At 44.9% G+C, this 23,102-nt stretch overlaps 1 protein-coding gene across 2 annotated transcripts; it reads left to right on the top strand.

The window, feature by feature from the left end:
* Positions 1-2,183: 2,183 nt before the first annotated feature.
* Positions 2,184-22,868, top strand: LOC139543102 (guanine nucleotide-binding protein G(t) subunit alpha-2-like). 2 transcript variants are annotated; one of them, XM_071349271.1, is made up of 9 exons: positions 2,208-2,660; positions 8,535-8,577; positions 8,845-8,986; positions 10,158-10,318; positions 12,299-12,427; positions 16,235-16,364; positions 16,792-16,945; positions 18,492-18,696; positions 22,302-22,868. In XM_071349271.1, the coding sequence occupies exons 1-8, from the start codon at positions 2,549-2,551 to the stop codon at positions 18,677-18,679; spliced, it is 1,059 nt and encodes a 352-aa protein (XP_071205372.1). In that variant the 5' UTR covers positions 2,208-2,548; the 3' UTR covers positions 18,680-18,696; positions 22,302-22,868. The 2 variants fall into 2 exon arrangements, with proteins under 2 accessions (XP_071205373.1, XP_071205372.1); XM_071349272.1 differs by lacking the exons at positions 18,492-18,696; positions 22,302-22,868 and adding an exon at positions 18,347-18,432 and having other exon boundaries at positions 2,184-2,660.
* Positions 22,869-23,102: the final 234 nt, after the last annotated feature.

Here is a 23,102-nt window from a genome sequence, read left to right as displayed (position 1 = left end):
ACTCGTACTCTACATTTAAAAAACACATATATGGGGGATTCGAAATGATGCAGACAATTACATTGATAGAAGCTACAATCTATCTGAAATATTGAAGCTGATCTAAAACAAGAGAAAAAAATTATTGATCATGTGTAACCATGGTGATGTGGTCAAACCATGCTGTCGTAGTGAGTAACGCCTAGAATCTAACTCATCGGGGAACCTCGCAGTGTTGTGGTGCACAGATGACCTGGGTTCAGAGACCAGTTAGTCACACACGGCAATCAATGGGACCCGAAAATAGTACAATACGCTTGGGGATCGACTCTCGGGGAGTCTGAGACAGGGGCCACCCGCTTGGTATTAAACTCACGACATGCAAAGCTTTGGGGGCCGTTCCATGGCTGAGCAGGGTGACCCAGTTGCTCCCCTATTTGCCCAGAGTCCACCCACACAGATGGCAAGGGGCCATCTGCCCGGTTTAAGCCTGTCCCTCTCTGGGGGGATCAGGGGCTCTGTGGGGGTAATCTCCTCAACAGAACAGCAGTGATGATGGTGGGGGTGGGTGTGTGTGTCTGTGCTTGTGTGTATATATATGCGTGTGTGTGTGTGTGCACGCATCTGCGCGTATGCATGTAAGCGTGTGTGTGTATGTCCGTGTGCGCTTGCGTGTGTGTATGTCCGTGCGCGCCTGTGTGTGTGGTTGGCCTAGTCCAGCCATCCACACCTTAGAGACATTCATTGGATTGACTAGATGATGAGGCCATGTTTAGCTGACAATGGAAGCTTTTGGGGATTTGGCTCTGGAGTAAATTAGCTAGCTGTCACTTCGCGTTTCTGTTAGGGTAGATTCAGTGACGTCCATCTGATGCTGACTATCTCAGGAAAGCACGTGAGTCCAGATGGAGAGATGCGAAATGTAGCCTTAGATCGGGGTTCCCTTCCGCTTTTTGGGGTTACAAGTGTTCTCCCGGAGAGGTTACCAAGGTTCTTGAACTGATTCAGGGTTCTACCAAGTTTCTACCAGGGTTCTGCCAGGGTTTGACCAAGGTTCTACCAGGGTTCTGCCAGGGTTCACCAACTCCACTCCTGTAGTTGCCTTTGTCACGGGCGGGAGCTGAACCCTGGTCTAAGGTGTAGCGGAGGTGAGTCAGAATCACACTCTCGTGATAAGGTAGGTTAACCCTGGTCTAAGGTTGTGATGAGGTAGGTTAACCCCGGTCTAAGGTTGTGATGAGGTAGGTTAACCCTGGACTAAGGTCGTGATGAGGTAGGTTAACCCTGGACTAAGGTTGTGATGAGGTAGGTTAAACCTGATCTAAGGTTGTGATGAGGTAGGTTAAACCTGATCTAAGGTTGTGATGAGGTAGGTTAACCCTGGTCTAAGGTTGTGATGAGATAGCCTGCACACTGATCCATAACCTTCTGACGACAATCGTGCCAACCCTGAACCAAGGTCGTGAGGAGGTAGGCCAAATCCCTAATCCAAGGCCGTGAGGAGGTAGGCCAAATCCCTGGACCAAGGCCGTGAGGAGGTAGGCCAAATCCCTAATCTACGGCTGTGATGAGGTAGGCCAAATCCCTGATCTAAGGCTGTTATGAGGTAGGTCAAATCCCTGATCTAAGGTCGTGATGAGGTAGCCTAATCCCTGGACTAAGGTCGTGATGAGGTAGGCCAAATCCCTGACCTAAGGTCGTGAGGAGGTAGGCTAAATCCCTGATCTAAGGTCCGTGAGGAGGTAGCCAAATCCCTGGACTAAGGTCGTGAGGAGGTAGGCCAAATCCCTAATCTAAGGTCGTGAGGAGGTAGGCCAAATCCCTAATCCAAGGCCGTGAGGAGGTAGGCCAAATCCCTGATCTAACGGTTGTGATGAGGTAGTCTAAAGCAGTGCTGGATCAAAAGCCTGCACACACCCATAACCTTCTCACACAATCGTGCCGACCAAACCAATCGTAGGAGGAGCCAAATCCCTAACCAACCGTAGGAGGAGCCAAATCCCTAACCAACCGTAGGAGGAGCCAAATCCCTAATCAATCGTAGGAGGAGCCAAATCCCTAACCAACCGTAGGAGGAGCCAAATCCCTAACCAACCGTAGGAGGAGCCAAATCCCTAACCAACCGTAGGAGGAGCCAAATCCCTAACCAACCGTAGGAGGAGCCAAATCCCTAATCAACCGTAGGAGGAGCCAAATCCCTAACCAACCGTAGGAGGAGACAAATCCCTAACCAACCGTAGGAGGAGACAAATCCCTAACCAATCGTAGGCTGAGCCAAATTGGTCGTGTTTTGGTCTCTTCAGTCCAGGCCTGATTAGCTGTGTTAATAGGATTTGGCTTCTGGTTCCATGTTCTATGACATGAGCTTTAAACCACAGAGACTACCCGAGTGACATTTAGCACCTGAGCCTGCAGAGGAGCGACACTCTGACTCAACCTTTGAACAGTAGCCTACTTAGCCAACAACTACCTAACTGATTGTTCCTTTATCTGGGTCGATCACACATCGTTTAGTGACTGAAAGGCTGTTTCTGTGTAACTAGGCACTCCGGGACAACTAACCGCCAAGATGTCGATGGACGAGCCTGAGGATCTGGAGATGGAAGGAGAGGAGGGGATAGACTCCAAGGAGCTGAAGAAGCAGCTGGCCGAGTCCAAGGCAGTGAAAGTACTGATGCTGGGTAGGTGAACTGAACCCGTTGGTGTGAATGTATCGGAGGTGATTTTAAAATCATTATGTTATTGTGAAGAGTTAACCCTATCTGAGACTTTGAAACCAGAACGATGTCCTTTTGGTCTAATAGCTAAAATGTTAACATCCCCCATTATATTTTTTCCCTGTTCATAGAGAAACTGAAAGGATATATTTCAACTAAATACCATGGAATAATAAACAGGATATTTGTTGTGGCATATGATATGATATTTAACACAACACATTTGGTCTCTGGATAGCACTAAAACTATTTAAAATTAAATTGAGTTGACCAGATGTCACCTGTTGGAAAAACAACTAATTTGCACATTTAATGTTTCTACTGTTTAATATAGTCCTTCAAATGATATGATACTTTCTCTATGGTCCCATTTCAATCAAATATTGACAATTAAGTCCTGTTTTTGTCTGTGAATTGATTATTCACTTTGTCTGAACATTGACAGTTAAGAGCAGGGCTGCCAAAACCCTCTTCCTGGAGATCTACTGTCCTGTAGGTTTCCCTAATTTAGTGTATCTGATTCAGCTAGTTAATAAGGTCTTGTTGAGCAGCTAATTAGTAGAATCAGGTGTGTTAAATTAGGGTTGGACTGAAAACCCACAGGACAGTAGATCTACAGGAAGAGGGTTGGGCAGCCCTGGTTAAGAGCAACACTTTGTCTGAACATTGACAGTTAAGAGCAAACAAACACCGATCAAGGCATAATGTTCTTTCTCTTAGGATGTTTTAAGATATATGTGACTGAACCTAGAAAATAAGGAACATTGTTAAAGTACAGACTAAGAACGTTAAGGTACATTGAGGTACATTTCTCCCTGAGGTACATTGAGGTACATTTCTCCCTGAGGTACATTGAAGTACATTGCTCCCTGAGGTACATTGAAGTACATTGCTCCCTGAGGTACATTTCTCCCTGAGGTACATTTCTCCCTGAGGTACATTGAGGTACATTTATCCCTGAGGTACATTGAAGTACATTGCTCCCTGAGGTACATTGAAGTACATTGCTCCCTGAGGTACATTTCTCCCTGAGGTACATTGAGGTAAATTTCTCCCTGAGGTACATTGAGGTACATTTCTCCCTGAGGTACATTGAGGTACATTTCTCCCTGAGGTACATTGAAGTACATTTCTCCCTGAGGTACATTGCTCCCTCCCAGAAGTCCAGGGGAAAGTCTGGACACAGTGAGGTGCTGAAAGAATCACTACTTTAGGTCCAAGTCAATCATGTACCCTTTGCTGACGAGAGGCCAAGCTTATTACTCTAACTGATTTAGTCCAGTCTCAGAATCCAGTCCTCTCGTCAGACATCATTTAACCTTTCACACTATCACGCTGACCCAATCCAAACTGTACTTTCACACAGTGGCGGAAAATGTACCCAATTGTCATACTTGAGTAAAAGTAAAGATACCTTAATAGAAAATGACTCAAGTATAAGTGAAAGTCACCCAGTAAAATACTACTTGAGTAAAAGTCTAAAGGTATTTGGTTGTAAATATATATATAAGTATCAAAAGTAAATGTAATTGCTAAAATATACTTAAGTATCAAAAGTAAAAGTATAAATCATTTCAAAGACTACTTTTGTGTGTCAGGGAAAATGTATGGAGTAAAAAGTACATTATTTTCTTTAGGAATGTAGCGGAGTAAAAGTAAAAGTTTTATAGATCATTAGGTTCTCAGATCAGCAGGGTTCAGATGGGTTCTCAGATCAGCAGGGTTCAGATGGGTTCTCAGATCAGCAGGGTTCAGATGGGTTCTCAGATCAGCAGGGTTCAGATGGGTTCTCAGATCAGCAGGGTTCAGATGGGTTCTCAGATCAGCAGGGTTCTCAGATCAGCAGGGTTCAGATGGGTTCTCAGATCAGCAGGGTTCTCAGATCAGCAGGGTTCAGATGGGTTCTCAGATCAGCAGGGTTCTCAGATCAGCAGGGTTCTCAGATCAGCAGGGTTCTCAGATCAGCAGGGTTCTCAGATGGGTTCTCAGATCAGCAGGGTTCTCAGATCAGCAGGGTTCTCAGATGGGTTCTCAGATCAGCAGGGTTCTCAGATGGGTTCTCAGATCAGCAGGGTTCTCAGATCAGCAGGGTTCTCAGATCAGCAGGGTTCTCAGATCAGCAGGGTTCTCAGATGGGTTCTCAGATCAGCAGGGTTCTCAGATGGGTTCTCAGATCAGCAGGGTTCTCAGATCAGCAGGGTTCTCAGATCAGCAGGGTTCAGATGGGTTCTCAGATCAGCAGGGTTCTCAGATCAGCAGGGTTTGACTGGGCTGAAGTTCAGTAGTGTGAAAAGGGTCATTCCCTTAGCCTCTCTGCATGTAGCCACTTAAAGTCTCAATCAAGGTCAAAGGTCAGATCCAGAAACAGTCAGTATATACAGTGCCCTCCCTAATCATTGGAACAGTGAAGCATTTTTCTTATTTTGGCTTTATACTTGAAATCAAACAATGACATTAAAGTGCAGACTGTCAGCTTTAATTGGAGGGTATTTTCATCCATATCAGGTGAACCGTTTAGAAATGACAGTACTTTATGTACATAGTCCCCCCATTTTAGGGGAGCAAAACTATTGGGACAAATTCACTTGAGTATTAAAGTGGTAAAAAGTGAAGTATTTGGTCCCATATTGATAGCACAGTAATGACTACATCAAGCTTGTGACTCTACAAAGCTGTTGGATGCCTTCGCTCTTGGTTTCTGTTGTGTTTCAGATTATTTTGTGCCCAACAGAAATGAACGGTAAATAATGTATTGTGTCATTTAGGAGTCACTTTTATTGTAAATAAGAATAGAATATGTTTCTGAACACTTTTACATTAATGTGGATGATACCATGACTACAGATACCATGACTACCATTTAAATAAGGGGAGGTTAGCATTTTTTTGGGGGGTATGATATTTGTGCGTCTAACTTTCTCTTAATCTTTGAAAGTAGTAGGTTGATCCAGCTGGACACAGCATTACAAACATGAACAGGTTGATCCAGCTGGACACAGCATTACAAACATGAACAGGTTGATCCAGCTGGACACAGCATTACAAACATGAACAGGTTGATCCAGCTGGACACAGCATTACAAACATGAACAGGTTGATCCAGCTGGACACAGCATTACACACATGAACAGGTTGATCCAGCTGGACACAGCATTACACACATGAACAGGTTGATCCAACTGGACACAGCATTACAAACATGAACAGGTTGATCCAACTGGACACAGCATTACAAACATGAACAGGTTGATCCAACTGGACACAGCATTACAAACATGAACAGGTTGATCCAGCTGGACACAGCATTACAAACATGAACAGGTTGATCCAGCTGGACACAGCATTACAAACATGAACAGGTTGATCCAGCTGGACACAGCATTACAAACATGAACAGGTTGATCCAGCTGGACACAGCATTACAAACATGAACAGGTTGATCCAGCTGGACACAGCATTACAAACATGAACAGGTTGATCCAGCTGGACACAGCATTACAAACATGAACAGGTTGATCCAGCTGGACACAGCATTACAAACATGAACAGGTTGATCCAGCTGGACACAGCATTACAAACATGAACAGGTTGATCCAGCTGGACACAGCATTACAAACATGAACAGGTTGATCCAGCTGGACACAGCATTACAAACATGAACAGGTTGATCCAGCTGGACACAGCATTACAAACATGAACAGGTTGATCCAGCTGGACACAGCATTACAAACATGAACAGGTTGATCCAGCTGGACACAGCATTACAAACATGAACAGGTTGATCCAGCTGGACACAGCATTACAAACATGAACAGGTTGATCCAGCTGGACACAGCATTACAAACATGAACAGGTTGATCCAGCTGGACACAGCATTACAAACATGAACAGGTTGATCCAGCTGGACACAGCATTACAAACATGAACAGGTTGATCCAGCTGGACACAGCATTACAAACATGAACAGGTTGATCCAGCTGGACACAGCATTACAAACATGAACAGGTTGATCCAGCTGGACACAGCATTACAAACATGAACAGTTAGCGAGGCTAAAAACACAATAAAGCCGGGGGCTTCTTTTCAATATGGTGTTTAAATAAAGGGGTTTAAATAAGTGACACCAAGGCCTTTGTTCTAATCTGCCTGAGAGAACCAGGTCGCGTCCCAAACGGAACCCTATTTAAGCAGTAGTGCACTATGAAGGGAATAGGACTCTGGTAAAAAGTAGTGCACTATGTAGGGAATAGGACTCTGGTAAAAAGTAGTGCACTATGTAGGGAAGAGGGTTCCATAGGACTCTGGTCAAAAGTAGTGCACTATGTAGGGAATAGGACTCTGGTAAAAAGTAGTGCACTATGTAGGGAAGAGGGTTCCATAGGACTCTGGTCAAAAGTAGTGCACTATGTAGGGAAGAGGGTTCCATAGGACTCTGGTCAAAAGTAGCGCACTATGTAGGGAATAAGGGTCCATCTGATCTGGTTCTGGTCTGGTCTGGTTACATGTTGGGGTCGGCACCCATAGTATTTTAGTTTTAAAGGTTTTAAAATAAAGGTTTAAAATAAAGATTTTAGGTGACATCAAAGTATTTTTTTCCTGAAGTCTCAGAGATCCAGGCTGCCTCTGGCATCCTATTAAGCACGGATCAAACAATAGTGTTTAAAATGAAGGTTTTTTAAGTGACATCCAGACCTTTGTCCTGTTGTGTTCTGAGTCCCAGTAAGGAGATGTCAGTGATCTCCACACAGCCTGTTCTGTCAAACTGCTCTATTTTCAATCTGTCCCATAGGGCTCTGGTCAAAATGAGGGCACTATGTAGGGAAGAGGGTTCTATAGGGCTCTGGTCAAAATTAGGGCACTATGTAGGGAAGAGGGTTCTACAGGGCTCTGGTCAAAATGAGGGCACTATGTAGGGAAGAGGGTTCTATAGGGCTCTGGTCAAAATGAGGGCACTATATAGGAAAGAGGGTTCTATAGGGCTCTGGTCAAAATGAGGGCACTATGTAGGGAAGAGGGTTCTATAGGGCTCTGGTCAAAATTAGGGCACTATGTAGGGAAGAGGGTTCTACAGGGCTCTGGTCAAAATGAGGGCACTATGTAGGGAAGAGGGTTCTATAGGGCTCTGGTCAAAATGAGGGCACTATATAGGAAAGAGGGTTCTATAGGGCTCTGGTCAAAATGAGGGCACTATGTAGGGAAGAGGGTTCTATAGGGCTCTGGTCAAAATGAGGGCACTATGTAGGGAAGAGGGTTCTATAGGGCTCTGGTCAAAATGAGGGCACTATGTAGGGAAGAGGGTTCCATAGGGCTCTGGTCAAAATTAGGGCACTATGTAGGGAAGAGGGTTCCATAGGGCTCTGGTCAAAATTAGGGCACTATGTAGGGAAGAGGGTTCCATAGGGCTCTGGTCAAAATGAGGGCACTATATAGGGAAGAGGGTTCTATAGGGCTCTGGTCAAAATGAGGGCACTATATAGGAAAGAGGGTTCTATAGGGCTCTGGTCAAAATGAGGGCACTATGTAGGGAAGAGGGTGCCATTTGGGAATAACCCTATGTTTCGCTGGCCACCAGGTCCAGGACTATTAAGATATTTTATTGTCACGTACACCGGATAGTGTAGTGAAATGTGTTGTTTTACAGGGGTCAGTCATAGTAGTACAACACCCCTGGAGCTAATTAGGGTTAAGTGCCTTGCTCAAGGGCACCTCGGCAGGTTTTTCACCTTGTCAGCTCGTTTTTTTTGAGCCAGTCACTGATGAAACCCTTGTAATTAAAAATGACATTGTTGACCTTTATTTAACGGTTGTAATAAATTGTGTATTTTTGTTTTCTTTCAGGTGCTGAGGAGTCAGGGAAAAGCACCATTGTAAAACAAATGAAGTAAGTTTAAGTTACAAATTAAGTACGCTTTTGGGTTCTCTCTCGCTGTTAATATGGGGCAGCAGAGAAGTGAGCTGCATTGCCACAAAAGCACCACTAGGTGGCAGTTTGGATAATTGAGCCACAGGGAAATTCCACGTTAATTAACAGAGTGATACTGAGACTCAGATGTCACAAACCATACAACTCTATGCACAAGGACTACGTTAAACAATTTTTTTTTTTTTAAGTGGAATTACTCAATACTAACCCAATACTTCTCCACAGAATCCTCCACCTGGGTGGTTTTAATAAGGAGGAGAAGGTAACGTCCAGAGGGGTGATCTTTGGTAACGTCCTGCAGTCAGCTCTGTCCATCGTCAGAGGCATGAGCATCCTGGGGATCAAGTACGGATCACCGGCCGCGGAGGTGGGTACTGCAGGCTGGGTGTTTGCGTGTGTGTGTAAAACTATACTACAACATATAATAATATACTATATAGACATGTTATACTTTAATATACTGTATATGTAACAGTATAACTTTAAAAACCGTCCCCTCGCCCCGACCCGGGCGTGAACCAGGGACCCTCTGCACACATCAACAACTGACACCCACGAAGCGTCGTTACCCATCGCTCCACAAAAGCCGCGGCCCTTGCAGAACAAGGGGCAACACTACTTCTAGGTTTCAGAGCAAGTGACGTAACGGATTGAAATGCTAGTAGCGCGTACCCGCTAACTAGCTAGCCATTTCACATCCGTTACATATAGACATGTTATACTATACAGTATAGACATGTTATACTATACTATATAGACATGTTATACTTTAATATACTGTATAGCCATGTTATACTATACAGTATAGACATGTTATACTATACTGTATAGACATGTTATACTTTAATATACTGTATAGCCGTATAGACATGTTATACTATACTATATAGACATGTTATACTTTAATATACTGTATAGACATGTTATACTTTAATATACTGTATAGACATGTTATACTATACTATATAGACATGTTATACTTTAATATACTGTATAGCCATGTTATACTATACAGTATAGACATGTTATACTATACTATATAGACATGTTATACTTTAATATACTGTATAGACATGTTATACTATACTGTATAGACATGTTATACTATACTGTATAGACATGTTATACTATACAGTATAGACATGTTATACTATACTGTATAGACATGTTATACTATACTGTATAGACATGTTATACTATACTGTAGACATTTTATACTACTGTGGAGTTCCGGTTGTCAGGGGAAATGGAATGAGAGCCTGTGATGCAACTTCCTCTTGTTGGACGTTAAGGCGGCGAGACTTTATCTTAACTCCTCCTCCACATTCACTTTGATTGGTTGACCGGTGCAGAAGAGAACCTCCCCCCACAGTTTGTTTTTGTATTCTCATCAGAATGTAGATGGATCTACAGTAGTTTCAGGCGTTTATTTTCTGCCTGGTTATGTTACGTTATACTATGTTATACCACGTTATACTACGTTATACTATGTTATACTATACTGATGCATGTATGGGTGTTGTTCTCTGTGTGTCCAGGATGAAGGCACGAAGCTGGAGAACTTATCCAACTCTACTGAGGAGGGAACCATGTCTCCTGAGCTGGCTGAGTGCATCAAGAAGCTGTGGATGGACCCTGGCATCCAGGAGTGTTTCGAGTCAGCAGCTGAGGGCTATCATCTCCTCGACTCCGCTCACTAGTGAGTTTATGACACGGATCAATAACCAGATTCAAGCGCGAGCCGTTTTTTTCTTCTTGATCGGATGGTCAGGGGGCCGGAACGTAATTACAAATCATTTGTAGACTGCAAATTGACAGCAAGAAGCATAAACAGATATATTTGACCAAAATACAATTTCAAATCTTTCTGACATTTGTATACGATCACATATATCTATCTGTTATGAATGGGAATACTTTGGAACAGATTTCCAAAATTAAAAAACTTTGCTGGTGTTTTTACAGTCTTTTATACTGAACAAAAATATAAACGCAACATGTAAAGTGTTCGTTCCATGTGCTGAAATAAAAGATCCCAGAAATTGTCCATACGCACAAAAAGTTTTTCTATCTAATTTAGTGCTCACATTTGTTTACATCCCTGTTAGTGAGCATTTCTAATTTGCCAAGATAATTCAGCCACTTGACAGGTGTGGCATACCAAGAAGCTGATTAAACAGCATGATCATTGCACAGGTGAACCTTGTACTTGGGACAATAAAAGGCCACTCTAAAATGTGCAGTTTTGTCACACAACACAATGCCACAGCTGTCTCACGTTGAGGGGAGCGTGCAATTGGCATGCTGACTGCAGGAATGTCCACCAGAGTATTGAATGTTAATTTCTCTACCATAAGCCGCCTCCATTGCCGTTTTAGAGAATTTGGCGCCCAACCGGCCACACAACCGTAGACCACGTGCAACCACGCCAGCCCAGGACATCCACATCCGGCTTCTTCCCATGCGGGATTGTCTGAGACCAGCCACCCGGACATCTGATGAAACTGTGGGTTTGCACAATGGAAGGATTTCTGTAGAAATGTTCAGAAATCATCACAGGGAAGCTCATTTGCGTGCTCGTTGTCCTCACCAGGATCTTGACCTGACTGCAGTTCGGCGTCTTAACCGACTACAGTGGGCAAATGCTCACCTTCGATGGCCACTGGCACACTGGAGAAGTGTGCTCTTCACGGATGAATCCCGGTGTAGCGTCGTGTAGGCCAGCAGTTTGCTGACGTCAACGTTGTTAACAGAGTGCCCCATGGTGGCGGTGGGGTTATGGTATGGGGCAGGTATAAGCCACGGACAACGAACACAATTGCATTTTATGGATGACAATGAGATATCGTGATGAGATCCTGAGGCCCATTGTTGTGTCGTTTATCAGCTGTCATCACCTTTTCGGCATGATAATGCATGGCCCCGTCTCAAGGATCTGTACACAATTCATGAAAGCTGAAAAATATCCCAGTTCTTCCATGGCCTGCATACTCACCAAACAGAACACCCATTGAGCACGTGTACAACAGTGTGTTCCAGTTCCAGCCAATATCCAGCAACTTCGCACAGCCATTGAAGATGAGTGGGACAACATTCCACAGGCCACAATCAGCAGCCTGATTAACTCTATGTGAAGGAGATGTGTCGCGCTGCATAAGGCTAATGGTGGTCACACCAGATACTGACTGGTTTTCTGATCCACGCCCCTACTTTTTTTTAAGGTATCTGTGACCAACAGATGCATATTTGTATTCCCAGTCATGTGAAATCAATAGATTAGGGCCTAATTCATTTATTTAAATGAACTGATTTGCTTATATGAACTGTAACTCAGTAAAAATCTTTGAAAATGTTGCATGTTGCGTTTATATTTTTGTTCAGTGTTTTTTTTTTGGTGTTCAGAAAAATTGAGGGGCCAAATAAAGTCAATCACGGGCCAAAGTTTGGCCTGCGGGCCGCCAGTTGTGGATCCCTGGTCTATGGCCTCTGTGGATGCTAGACAGTGCTGTTGTCTTTGGGGTCTAGTTACTGTAAAGCACTCTGTGATAACTGCTGATCTAAAAAAAGGCTTTATAAATACATTTTATTGATTAGTTGATTGATTTACTCTGCCTCTCTCCCAAAGCTAACTCAGTGATCTGATCTTGATTGATTCATTGATTGACTGCCTCTCACACAGCTTCCTCAGTGACCTGGAGCGCATCACCCAGGCTGACTTCACCCCTAACGACCAGGACATCCTTCGGTGCAGGATCAAGACCGGCGGGGTCAATGAGGAGAGGTTCATCTGTAAAGACGTCAAATTCAGGTGAGCTACAGAAGCTAACGACCTGGCTCCTTTGTCACAGTACATTATAGTTCACCTGCAAAGACGTCAAATGAAGGCAAGGTAGTGTAACTGGTGCGATTGAAAAAGCGACTTCTTACCCAACATCTTAACCATTAGACCAGGGTACTCTAACCCTGTTCCTGGAGAGCCACCCTCCTGTAGGTTTTCACTCCAGCCATGTTCCTGGAGAGATACCCTCCTGTAGGTTTTCACTCCAGCCCTGTTCCTGGAGAGATACCCTCCTGTAGGTTTTCACTCCAGCCCTGTTCCTGGAGAGCTACCCTCCTGTAGGTTTTCACTCCAGCCCTGTTCCTGGAGATACCCTCCTGTAGGTTTTCACTCCAGCCCTGTTCCTGGAGAGCCACCCTCCTGTAGGTTTTCACTCCAGCCCTGTTCCTGGAGATCTACCCTCCTGTAGGTTTTCACTCCAGCCCTGTTCCTGGAGAGCCACCCTCCTGTAGGTTTTCACTCCAGCCCCAGTTGTAACTAACCTGATTCAGTGTATCAACCAGTTAATTATTAGAATCAGGTGGACTAGATTGGGATTGGGATTGGAATGAAAAAATACAGGACGGTAGCTCTCCAGGAACATGGTTGAGAGCCCTGCATTAGACCAAGAGAAAATCCTTGTGATCTGAAAGCAGCATTTGGGCTTACAAGTCTAAGGCTGTGTTTACACAGACAGCCCAATTCTGATATTATTTTTCACTACTTGGGTCTTTTGACCAATCAGATCAGCTCTTTTGCCAATAACCGGGCAAAATATCAGAATTGGTCTGTCTCTGTAAACACAGCCCAACTTAAGGCAGAGCTACGTCTTAATGAGAGCGTGATTCTTGGCTGCCTGGTCACAGGACTGTTGGGACATGGCTGCTGAAGTAATGGCTTTACTGTAGCGAAGTAGCAGTGTTAAATCAAATCAAATGTTATTTGTCACATGCGCAGAATACATCAGGTGTAGACCTTACAGTGAAATACTTACTTATAAGCCCTTAACCAACAATGCTTAAGAAGTTAAGAAAAATAAGTGTGATGTAATTTAAAAAAAATTAAAGTAACAAATAATTAAACAGCAGCAGTAAAATAACAATAGCGAGGCTATATACAGGGGGGTACCGGTACAGAGCCAATGTGGAGGCTATATACAGGGGGGTACCAGTACAGAGACATAGTGGAGGCTATATACAGGGGGTACCGGTACAGAGCCAATGTGGAGGCTATATACAGGGGGTACCGGTACAGAGCCAATGTGGAGGCTATATACAGGGGGGTACCAGTACAGAGACATAGTGGAGGCTATATACAGGGGGTACCGGTACAGAGCCAATGTGGAGGCTATATACAGGGGGTACCGATACAGAGTCAATGTGGAGGCTATATACAGGGGGTACCGGTACAGAGTCAATGTGGAGGCTATATACAGGGGGTACCGGTACAGAGTCAATGTGGAGGCTATATACAGGGGGTACCGGTACAGAGTCAATGTGGAGGCTATATACAGGGGGTACCGGTACAGAGTCAATGTGGAGGCTATATACAGGGGGTACCAGGACAGAGTCAAGGTGGAGACTTGGTGCTCCGGTACTGCTTGCCGTGCGGTAGCAGAGAGAACAGTCTATGACTAGGGTGGCTGCAGTCCTTGAAAATTTTTAGGGCCTTCCTCTGACACCGCCTGGTATAGAGATCCTGGATGGCAGGAAGCTTGGCCGCAGTGATGTACTGGGCCGTACTCACTACCCTCTGTTGTACCTTGCGGTCAGAAGCCGAGAAGTTGCCATACCAGGCAGTGATGCAACCATTCAGGATGCGCTCGATGGTGCAGCTGTAGAACATTTTGAGGATCTGAGGACCCATGACGATTCTTTTCAGTCTCCTGAGGGGGAATAGGCTTTGACATGCCCTCTTCACGACTGTCTTGGTGTGCTTGGACTATGTTCGTTTGTTGGTGATGTGGACGCCAAGGAACTTGAAGCTCTCAACCAACTCCACTACAGTCCCGTCGATGAGAATGGGGGCATGCTCAGTCCTCCTTTTCCATATTTACTGTAGCAATGTAGTAATGTCTATACCCTAGCAATGTAGTAGTGTCTTTACCGTAGCAATGTAGCAGTGTCTATACCGTAGCAACGTAGCAGTGTCTTTACCGTAGCAACGTAGCAGTGTCTATACCGTAGCAACGTAACAGTGTCTATACCGTAGCAACGTAACAGTGTCTATACCGTAGCAACGCAGTAGTGTCTATACCGTAGCAACGCAGTAGTGTCTATACCGTAGCAACGCAGTAGTGTCTATACCGTAGCAACGTAGTAGTGTCTATACCGTAGCAAGGTAGTAGTGTCTATACCGTAGCAACGCAGTAGTGTCTATACCGTAGCAACGCAGTAGTGTCTATACCGTAGCAACGCAGTAGTGTCTATACCGTAGCAACGCAGTAGTGTCTATACCGTAGCAACGCAGTAGTGTCTTTACCGTAGCAACGTAGTAGTGTCTATACCGTAGCAACGTAGCAGTGTCTATACCGTAGCAACGTAGTAGTGTCTATACCGTAGCAACGTAGTAGTGTCTATACCGTAGCAACGCAGTAGTGTCTATACCGTAGCAACGTAGTAGTGTCTATACCGTAGCAACGTAGTAGTGTCTATACCGTAGCAAGGTAGTAGTGTCTATACCGTAGCAACGCAGTAGTGTCTATACCGTAGCAACGCAGTAGTGTCTATACCGTAGCAACGCAGTAGTGTCTATACCGTAGCAACGCAGTAGTGTCTATACCGTAGCAACGCAGTAGTGTCTTTACCGTAGCAACGTAGTAGTGTCTATACCGTAGCAACGTAGCAGTGTCTGTACCGTAGCAACGTAGCAGTGTCTATACCGTAGCAACGCAGTAGTGTCTTTACCGTAGCAACGCAGTAGTGTCTTTACCGTAGCAACTTAGTAGTGTCTGTACTGTAGCAACGTGGTAGTGTCTATACCGTAGCAACGTAGTAGTGTCTATACCGTAGCAACGTAGCAGTGTCTATACCGTAGCAACGTAGTAGTGTCTGTACCGTAGCAACGTGGTAGTGTCTGTACCGTAGCAACGTGGTAGTGTCTGTACCGTAGCAACGTAGTAGTGTCTGTACCGTAGCAACGTAGTAGTGTCTGTACCGTAGCAACGTCGTAGTGTCTTTACCGTAGCAACGTAGTAGTGTCTTTACCATCTTTACCGTAGCAACGTCGTAGTGTCTTTACCGTAGCAACATAGTGTCTTTACCGTAGCAACGTAGTAGTGTCTTTACCGTAGCAACGTAGTAGTGTCTTTACCGTAGCAACGTAGTAGTGTCTTTACCGTAGCAACGTAGTAGTGTCTTTACCGTAGCAACGTCGTAGTGTCTTTACCGTAGCAACGTCGTAGTGTCTTTACCGTAGCAACGTCGTAGTGTCTTTACCGTAGCAACGTCGTAGTGTCTTTACCGTAGCAACGTAGTAGTGTGTATACCGTAGCAACGTAGTAGTGTCTTTACCATCTTTACCATAGCAACGTCGTAGTGTCTTTACCGTAGCAACGTATAGTACAGTGTGCATGTATTTTCAGTATTTGTATGTGATTCCTGCTGGAGTTGAACCATCAATCTTTGTATTACAAGTGCCACGCTCTTCACCATACACACCAACTATGTGTAAAAAGCACACACTGGAGGATCTCATGATACTGTACTGGAGTTACTGACCGCTCCTCTCCTGTAAAAAGGGCTTTTATAATTGATTGATTGGTTAATTGATTGATTGTTGTGTCTCTCTGACGGACAGGATGTTTGACATGAGCGGCAGAAGGGAAGAGAGGAAGAAGTGGATCCACTGTTTCCAGGGCGTCCATTGCGTCCTGTTCTGTAGTTCCCTCAGCGCGTATGACCTGGTGCTGCTGGAGGACGAGGAAATGGTGATTATACACACACACAGACACACACACAGTTTCACACACACACACAGTTTCACTCACACACACACACACAGTTTCACTCACAGACACACACACAGTTTCACACACACACAGTTTCACACACACACAGTTTCACACACACACACACACACACACACACACACACACACACACACACACACACACACACACACACACACACACACACACACACACACACAGTTTCACTCTCACACACACACACACACTTCAAAGTTAAAGTAAACAAAAAAAGGAGGGTACAGATGAGAAGGAGGAGACGCTGATAATGTTCAACCATATTGTAAACCTCACCAGCCAGTGTGACCGCAGCTAGTTGGTGGAGGTTGAGCTTGACCCTTTTGTAGCCCGACGATGACCCCATCCTTCTGTCCTCTTCTCTTTTCAGAACCGCATGCACGAGTCTCTCCATCTGTTCAACAGTATCTGCAACCACAGGTTCTTCGAGGACACCACCCACGTGCTCTTCCTCAACAAGAAGGACATCTTCCAAGAGAAGATCAAGAATGTCCACCTCAATGTCTGCTTCCCCGACTACGATGGTGAGTCCTACTGAGTCCCAAATGGTACACATGTTGTTTTCCATGACCTTTTGGTTTGAGTTTATTCACCGTGTGTGATGAATGAATACAGGCTGAATCACATCCGGCTGTGATTGGGAGTCTCATAGGGCTGAGCACAATTGGCCCAGTGTCTATTGGCCGTCATTGTAAATAAGAATTTGTTCTTAAAACTTCTTAGGGATCAAATCCCTTTAGCGGGATCGATTTGACAACATCCGTTGAAATGGCAGCGCGCCAAATTCAAATTAAATTACTATAAATATTCAACTTTCATGAAATCACACATGCAATACACCAAATTAAAGCTACACTTGTTGTTAATCCAGCCAGTGTCAGATTTAAAAAAGGCTTTACGGCAAAAGCAAACGATGCTATTATTTGAGGACAGCACCCCATCAAACAAAGACAGACAATCATAATTCAACCCTCCAGGCGCGACACGAAACTCAGAAATAAAGATATAATTCATGCCTTACCTTTGACAAGCTTCTTCTGTTGGCACTCCAATATGTCCCATAAACATCACAAATGGTCCTTTCGTTCGATTAATTCCGTCGTTTTATATCCAAAATGTAAATTTATTTGGCGCGTTTGATCCAGAAAAAAAACGGTTCCAACTCGCGCAACATGACTACAAAATATCTCATAAGTTACCTGTAATCTTTGTCCAAACAACTTTCCTAATACAACTTTAGGTATTTTTTTACGTAAATAATCGATAAAATTTAAGACGGGATAAACTGTGTTCAATACCGGAGGAAAACAAAGTGGAGCGAGCTTTTCAGGTCACGCGACTCTAACAAACAGTACACTTCACTCGACCCTCGTTTTGGACAGCCCTACTTCTTCATTACACAAAGGAAAAACATCAACCAATTTCTAAAGACTGTTGACATCCAGTGGAAGCGATAGGAACTGCAAGCAACTGCCTTAGAATTCTAGATTCCCATTGAAAACCCATTGAAAAGAGTGACCTCAAACATTTTCTTTCATGGATGGTTTGTCCTCGGGGTTTCGCCTGCCAAATAAGTTCTGTTATACTCACAGACATCATTCAAAACGTTTTAGAAACATCAGAGTGTTCTCTATCCGAATCTACTAATGATATGCATATCCTAGCTTCTGGGCCTGAGTAGCAGGCAGTTTACTTTGGGCACGCTTTTCATCTGGACGTGAAAAAACTTCTTAAGGCTAGGAGGTGGTATTAACTGACTTGCCTGGTTAAATAAAAACTTTTAAAAAATGAATACATTGAAATCTTTCTCACTCAATTAAAACACAATAAGAAACTCCCTCTTATTCCCTCTGTCAAACACGTACGAAGACACCAGAAACTGGTCTCTGATCAGTTTTTACAGCTCTCTTCTTATCTCCCTATAGGGCCTAACACATACGAAGACACCAGCAACTGGCCTCTGGTCAGTTTTTACAGCTCTCTTATCTCCCTATAGGGCCTAACACATACGAAGACACCAGCAACTGGTCTCTGATCAGTTTTTACAGCTCTCTTCTTATCTCCCTATAGGGCCTAACACATACGAAGACGCCAGCAACCACGTGAAGATGCAGTTTGAGTCTCTGAACTTGAGGCAGGCGGAGAAACCCATCTACACCCACATCACCTGCGCTGTAGACACACAGGACGTGAACCAGGCCTTCAACACCATCACAGACGTCATCAAAACCAACCTAAAAGACACCGGGCTGTTCTGAGCAGCTCCTGACTGAAGGTACAGTATGACGGCCTATATTACTGCCTGACGCACGCACACACCTCAGTGCCGAACAGGAAATCACTATGTAGGACCGACATTAGTCCTGTGGCCTGACACACTGTAATAAGGCCTGGCTGTGGACAGACCATCTGCTGACACACTGTAATAAGGCCAGGCTGTGGACAGACCATCTGCTGACACACTGTAATAAGGCCTGGCTGTGGACAGACCATCTGCTGACGCACTGTAATAAGGCCTGGCTGTGGACAGACCATCTGCTGACACGCTGTAATAAGGCCCGGCTGTGGACAGACCATCTGCTGACACACTGTAATAAGGCCCGGCTGTGGACAGACCATCTGCTGACACACTGTAATAAGGCCCGGCTGTGGACAGACCATCTGCTGACACACTGTAATAAGGCCAGGCTGTGGACAGACCATCTGCTGACACACTGTAATAAGGCCTGGCTGTGGACAGACCATCTGCTGACGCACTGTAATAAGGCCTGGCTGTGGACAGACCATCTGCTGATACGCTGTAATAAGGCCCGGCTGTGGACAGTCCATCTGCAATTAAATTAAATTAAAACATGACATGTTGTATTATGTCTGACATAATACCTCAATGACATAAACTCAGCAAAAAAAAAAGAAACGTCCCTTTTTCAGGACCCTGTCTTTCAAAGGTAATTCGTAAAAATCCAAATAACTTCACAGATCTTCATTGTAAAGGGTTTAAACACTGTTTCCAAAGCTTGTTCAATGAACCATAAACAATTAATGAACATGCACCTGTGGAACAGTCGTTAAGACACTAACAGCTTACAGACGGTAGACAATTAAGGTCACAGTTATGAAAACTTAGGACACTAAAGAGGCCTTTCTACTGACTCTGAAAAACACCAAAAGAAAGATGCCGAGGGTCCCTGCTCATCTGTGTGAACGTGCCTCAGGCATGCTGCAAGGAGGCATGAGGACTGCAGATGTGGCCAGGGCAATAAATTGCAATGTCCGTACTGTAAGACGCCTAAGACAGCGCTACAGGGAGACAGGACGGACAGCTGATCGTCCTCGCAGTGGCAGACCACGTGTAACAACACCTGCACAGGATCGGTACATCCGAACATCACACCTGCGGGACAGGTACAGGATGGCAACAACAACTGCCCGAGTTACACTAGGAACGCACAATCCCTCCATCAGTGCTCAGACTATCCGCAATAGGCTGAGAGAGGCTGGACTGAGGTCTTGTAGGCCTGTTGTAAGGCAGGTCCTCACCAGACATCACCGGCAACAAAGTTGCCTATGGGCACAAACCCAGGACAGGACTGGCAAAACGTGCACTTCACTGACGAGTCGCGGTTGTCTCACCAGGGGTGATGGTCAGATTCGCGTTTATCGCCGAATGAAGGAGGGTTACACCGAGGCCTGTACTCTGGAGCGGGATCGATTTGGAGGTGGAGGGTCCGTCATGGTCTGGGGCGGTGTGTCACAGCATCATCGGACTGAGCTTGTAGTCATTGCAGGAAATCTCAACGCTGTGTGTTACAGGGAAGACATCCTCCTCCCTCATGTGGTACCCTTCCTGCAGGCTCACCCTGACATGCCACCGGCCATACTGCTCGTTCTGTGTGTGATTTCCTGCAAGACAGGAATGTCAGTGTTCTGCCATGGCCAGCGAAGAGCCCGGATCTCAATCCAATTGAGCACGTCTGGGACCTGTTGGATCGGAGGGTGAGGGCTAGGGCAATTCCCCCCAGAAATGTCCGGGAACTTGCAGGTGCCTTGGTGGAAGAGTGGGGTAACATCTCACAGCAAGAACTGGCAAATCTGGTGCAGTCCACGAGGAGGAGATGCACTGCAGTACTTAATGCAGCTGGTGGCCACACCAGATACCGACTGTTACTTTTGATTTTGACCCCCCCTTTGTTCAGGGACACATTACTCCATTTCTGTTAGTCACATGTCTGTGGAACTTGTTCAGTTTATGTCTCAATGGTTGAATGGTCTTATTGGTCTTATTTTCATAAAAATATTTACACATGTTAAGTTTGCTGAAAATAAACGCAGTTGACAGTGAGAGGACATTTCTTTTTTTGCTGAGTTTATGGTTCTAATTATTACAGCCTTATTATACTTCTATTACACGGTCAGGTAAGACCATATAAATGTATTACTAGAATGGACATACCATGGTCTGAGGAGCTTTGTCCTTTCTAGTAATTGAGTTTATATGGTTCAGACGGCTGAGGGTGAGGAGGATGGATGAAGAGAATCATATCGCTAACATTACCCCGACACTATCCCGGTCCCTCCCTATCTCGACACTATCCCTTTCCCTCCCTATTTCAACACTATCCCTGTCCCTCCCTCCCCATCTCAACACTATCCCTGTATCCTCCCTCCCCATCTCGACACTATCCCTGTATCCTCCCTCCCCATCTCGACACTATCCCTGTATCCTCCCTCCCCATCTCGACACTATCCCTGTCCCTCCCTCCCCCTCTCGACACTATCCCTGTATCCTCCCTCCCCATCTCGACACTATCCCTGTATCCTCCCTCCCCATCTCGACACTATCCCTGTATCCTCCCTCCCCATCTCGACACTATCCCTGTATCCTCCCTCCCCATCTCGACACTATCCCTGTATCCTCCCTCCCCATCTCGACACTATCCCTGTATCCTCCCTCCCCATCTCGACACTATCCCTGTATCCTCCCTCCCCATCTCGACACTATCCCTGTATCCTCCCTCCCCATCTCGACACTATCCCTGTATCCTCCCTCCCCATCTCGACACTATCCCTGTATCCTCCCTCCCCATCTCGACACTATCCCTGTATCCTCCCTCCCCATCTCGACACTATCCCTGTATCCTCCCTCCCCATCTCGACACTATCCCTGTATCCTCCCTCCCCATCTCGACACTATCCCTTTCCTCCCTCCCCATCTCGACACTATCCCTGTATCCTCCCTCCCCATCTCGACACTATCCCTTTCCTCCCTCCCCATCTCGACACTATCCCTGTATCCTCCCTCCCCATCTCGACACTATCCCTTTCCTCCCCATCTCGACACTATCCCTTTCCTCCCCATCTCGACACTATCCCTTTCCCTCCCTATTTCCACACTATCCCTGTCCCTCCCACTTTGCTTTTTCCTCATGGTTTATTTTTCGTCATTAGCCTCCCTAAAGTACCATGAAACAGACCTAGGGCTCTATTTAATGTGTATGGCAGAGGTTCAGCTGTACAGCACACTCCCTGCTTTACAGGAGACTGTATGTCGACGTAAACCGGAAATGACCTTTACATTTCTATCGCTTCAGCTTTATACACTTTGAATAGAAGACACTGATTAAGCTATATTTTACTCAATACAAATGTGGTCAAATATATATTAGACCAGCTTTTGAGGCATTGCAGCATTGGAGCGTGTCCTTTTGTTCCAGTTTAGGGGACCAAAAACAAAAACTGAATCGGAAGACATGATTGATCTATGACAAAAGTAGCATTCACCAAGTTTTTTTCCCCTCTCTCTCTCAAAAATATAATGTACGAATGTTAAAAAAAAGGTGACATATTAAATGGACTTCCTTATTTTCTTCATCTCTCCAGAACTTCCACGAGCCAACTCACTGGCTTTATTTGGGCACTGTGCTGGAGAAGGTGGACAGTTGGTTTATCTGCTGTCATCGTCACCACCGCCGAGCCCCGGGTTCCTCGGATGCATCCCTCTACTATCAACAACGTCAAGTCCATTGGGTAGAAAACAGAGTATCAACATATAACATTTTTGTTGTAAAAAAAATAAAGAAAGTGCTCCTTTGCGTGAGGAATTGGACGGCACTTATATTGTGTAACGTACCTTTAAACCCCTGAAGCTAGTGTTTTTGTTTTACCTTTAGTAGTCTCCTGCGGTTTCTCTTTAACTTGTAAAAAGTTACCAAGTTAACAGCAGATATTTGAAAATTCTCATCTATTTCTAATTGAGTCTATTTTTAATAGCATAAACTGTGTATTGTGAGACACAAGTTTAGACTGTAAATAATAATAGACCAAACTCTGTTTGGCGAGATCATTATATCGTAAGTACTGTGAGAAAGGGACCGTTTTGATTAATACGTTTGTTCTTATTTTCGAAGTGTAGAGACAAACAAATAAAGATGGATAGACTTCTCTGTACTCTGTTTTTTGATAACTGAAGATTACACAGACACCGATTACACAGACCCTACCAGACACCGATTACACAGACAGTACCAGACACCGATTACACAGACCCTACCAGACACCGATTACACAGACCCTACCAGACACCGATTACACAGACCCTACCAGACACCGATTACACAGACCCTACCAGACACCGATTACACAGACCCTACCAGACACCGATTACACAGACCCTACCAGACA

This window comes from Salvelinus alpinus, chromosome 17 (assembly GCF_045679555.1).
Source record: "Salvelinus alpinus chromosome 17, SLU_Salpinus.1, whole genome shotgun sequence".
Lineage (NCBI taxonomy): Eukaryota > Metazoa > Chordata > Actinopteri > Salmoniformes > Salmonidae > Salvelinus > Salvelinus alpinus.
The sequence above is the reverse complement of the archived record's forward strand: the minus strand, read 5'-3'. Positions and strand labels throughout refer to the sequence as shown.

Excerpts from the sequence above, each read along its gene's own strand:
- LOC139543102 (XM_071349271.1), top strand. The coding sequence starts at position 2,549 with ATGTCGATGGACGAGCCTGAGGATCTGGAGATGGAAGGAGAGGAGGGG. Across the intron at positions 2,661-8,534 it reads AGTGAAAGTACTGATGCTGG|GTGCTGAGGAGTCAGGGAAA; the intron begins GTAGGTGAACTG and ends GTTTTCTTTCAG. Across the intron at positions 8,578-8,844 it reads ACCATTGTAAAACAAATGAA|AATCCTCCACCTGGGTGGTT; the intron begins GTAAGTTTAAGT and ends ACTTCTCCACAG.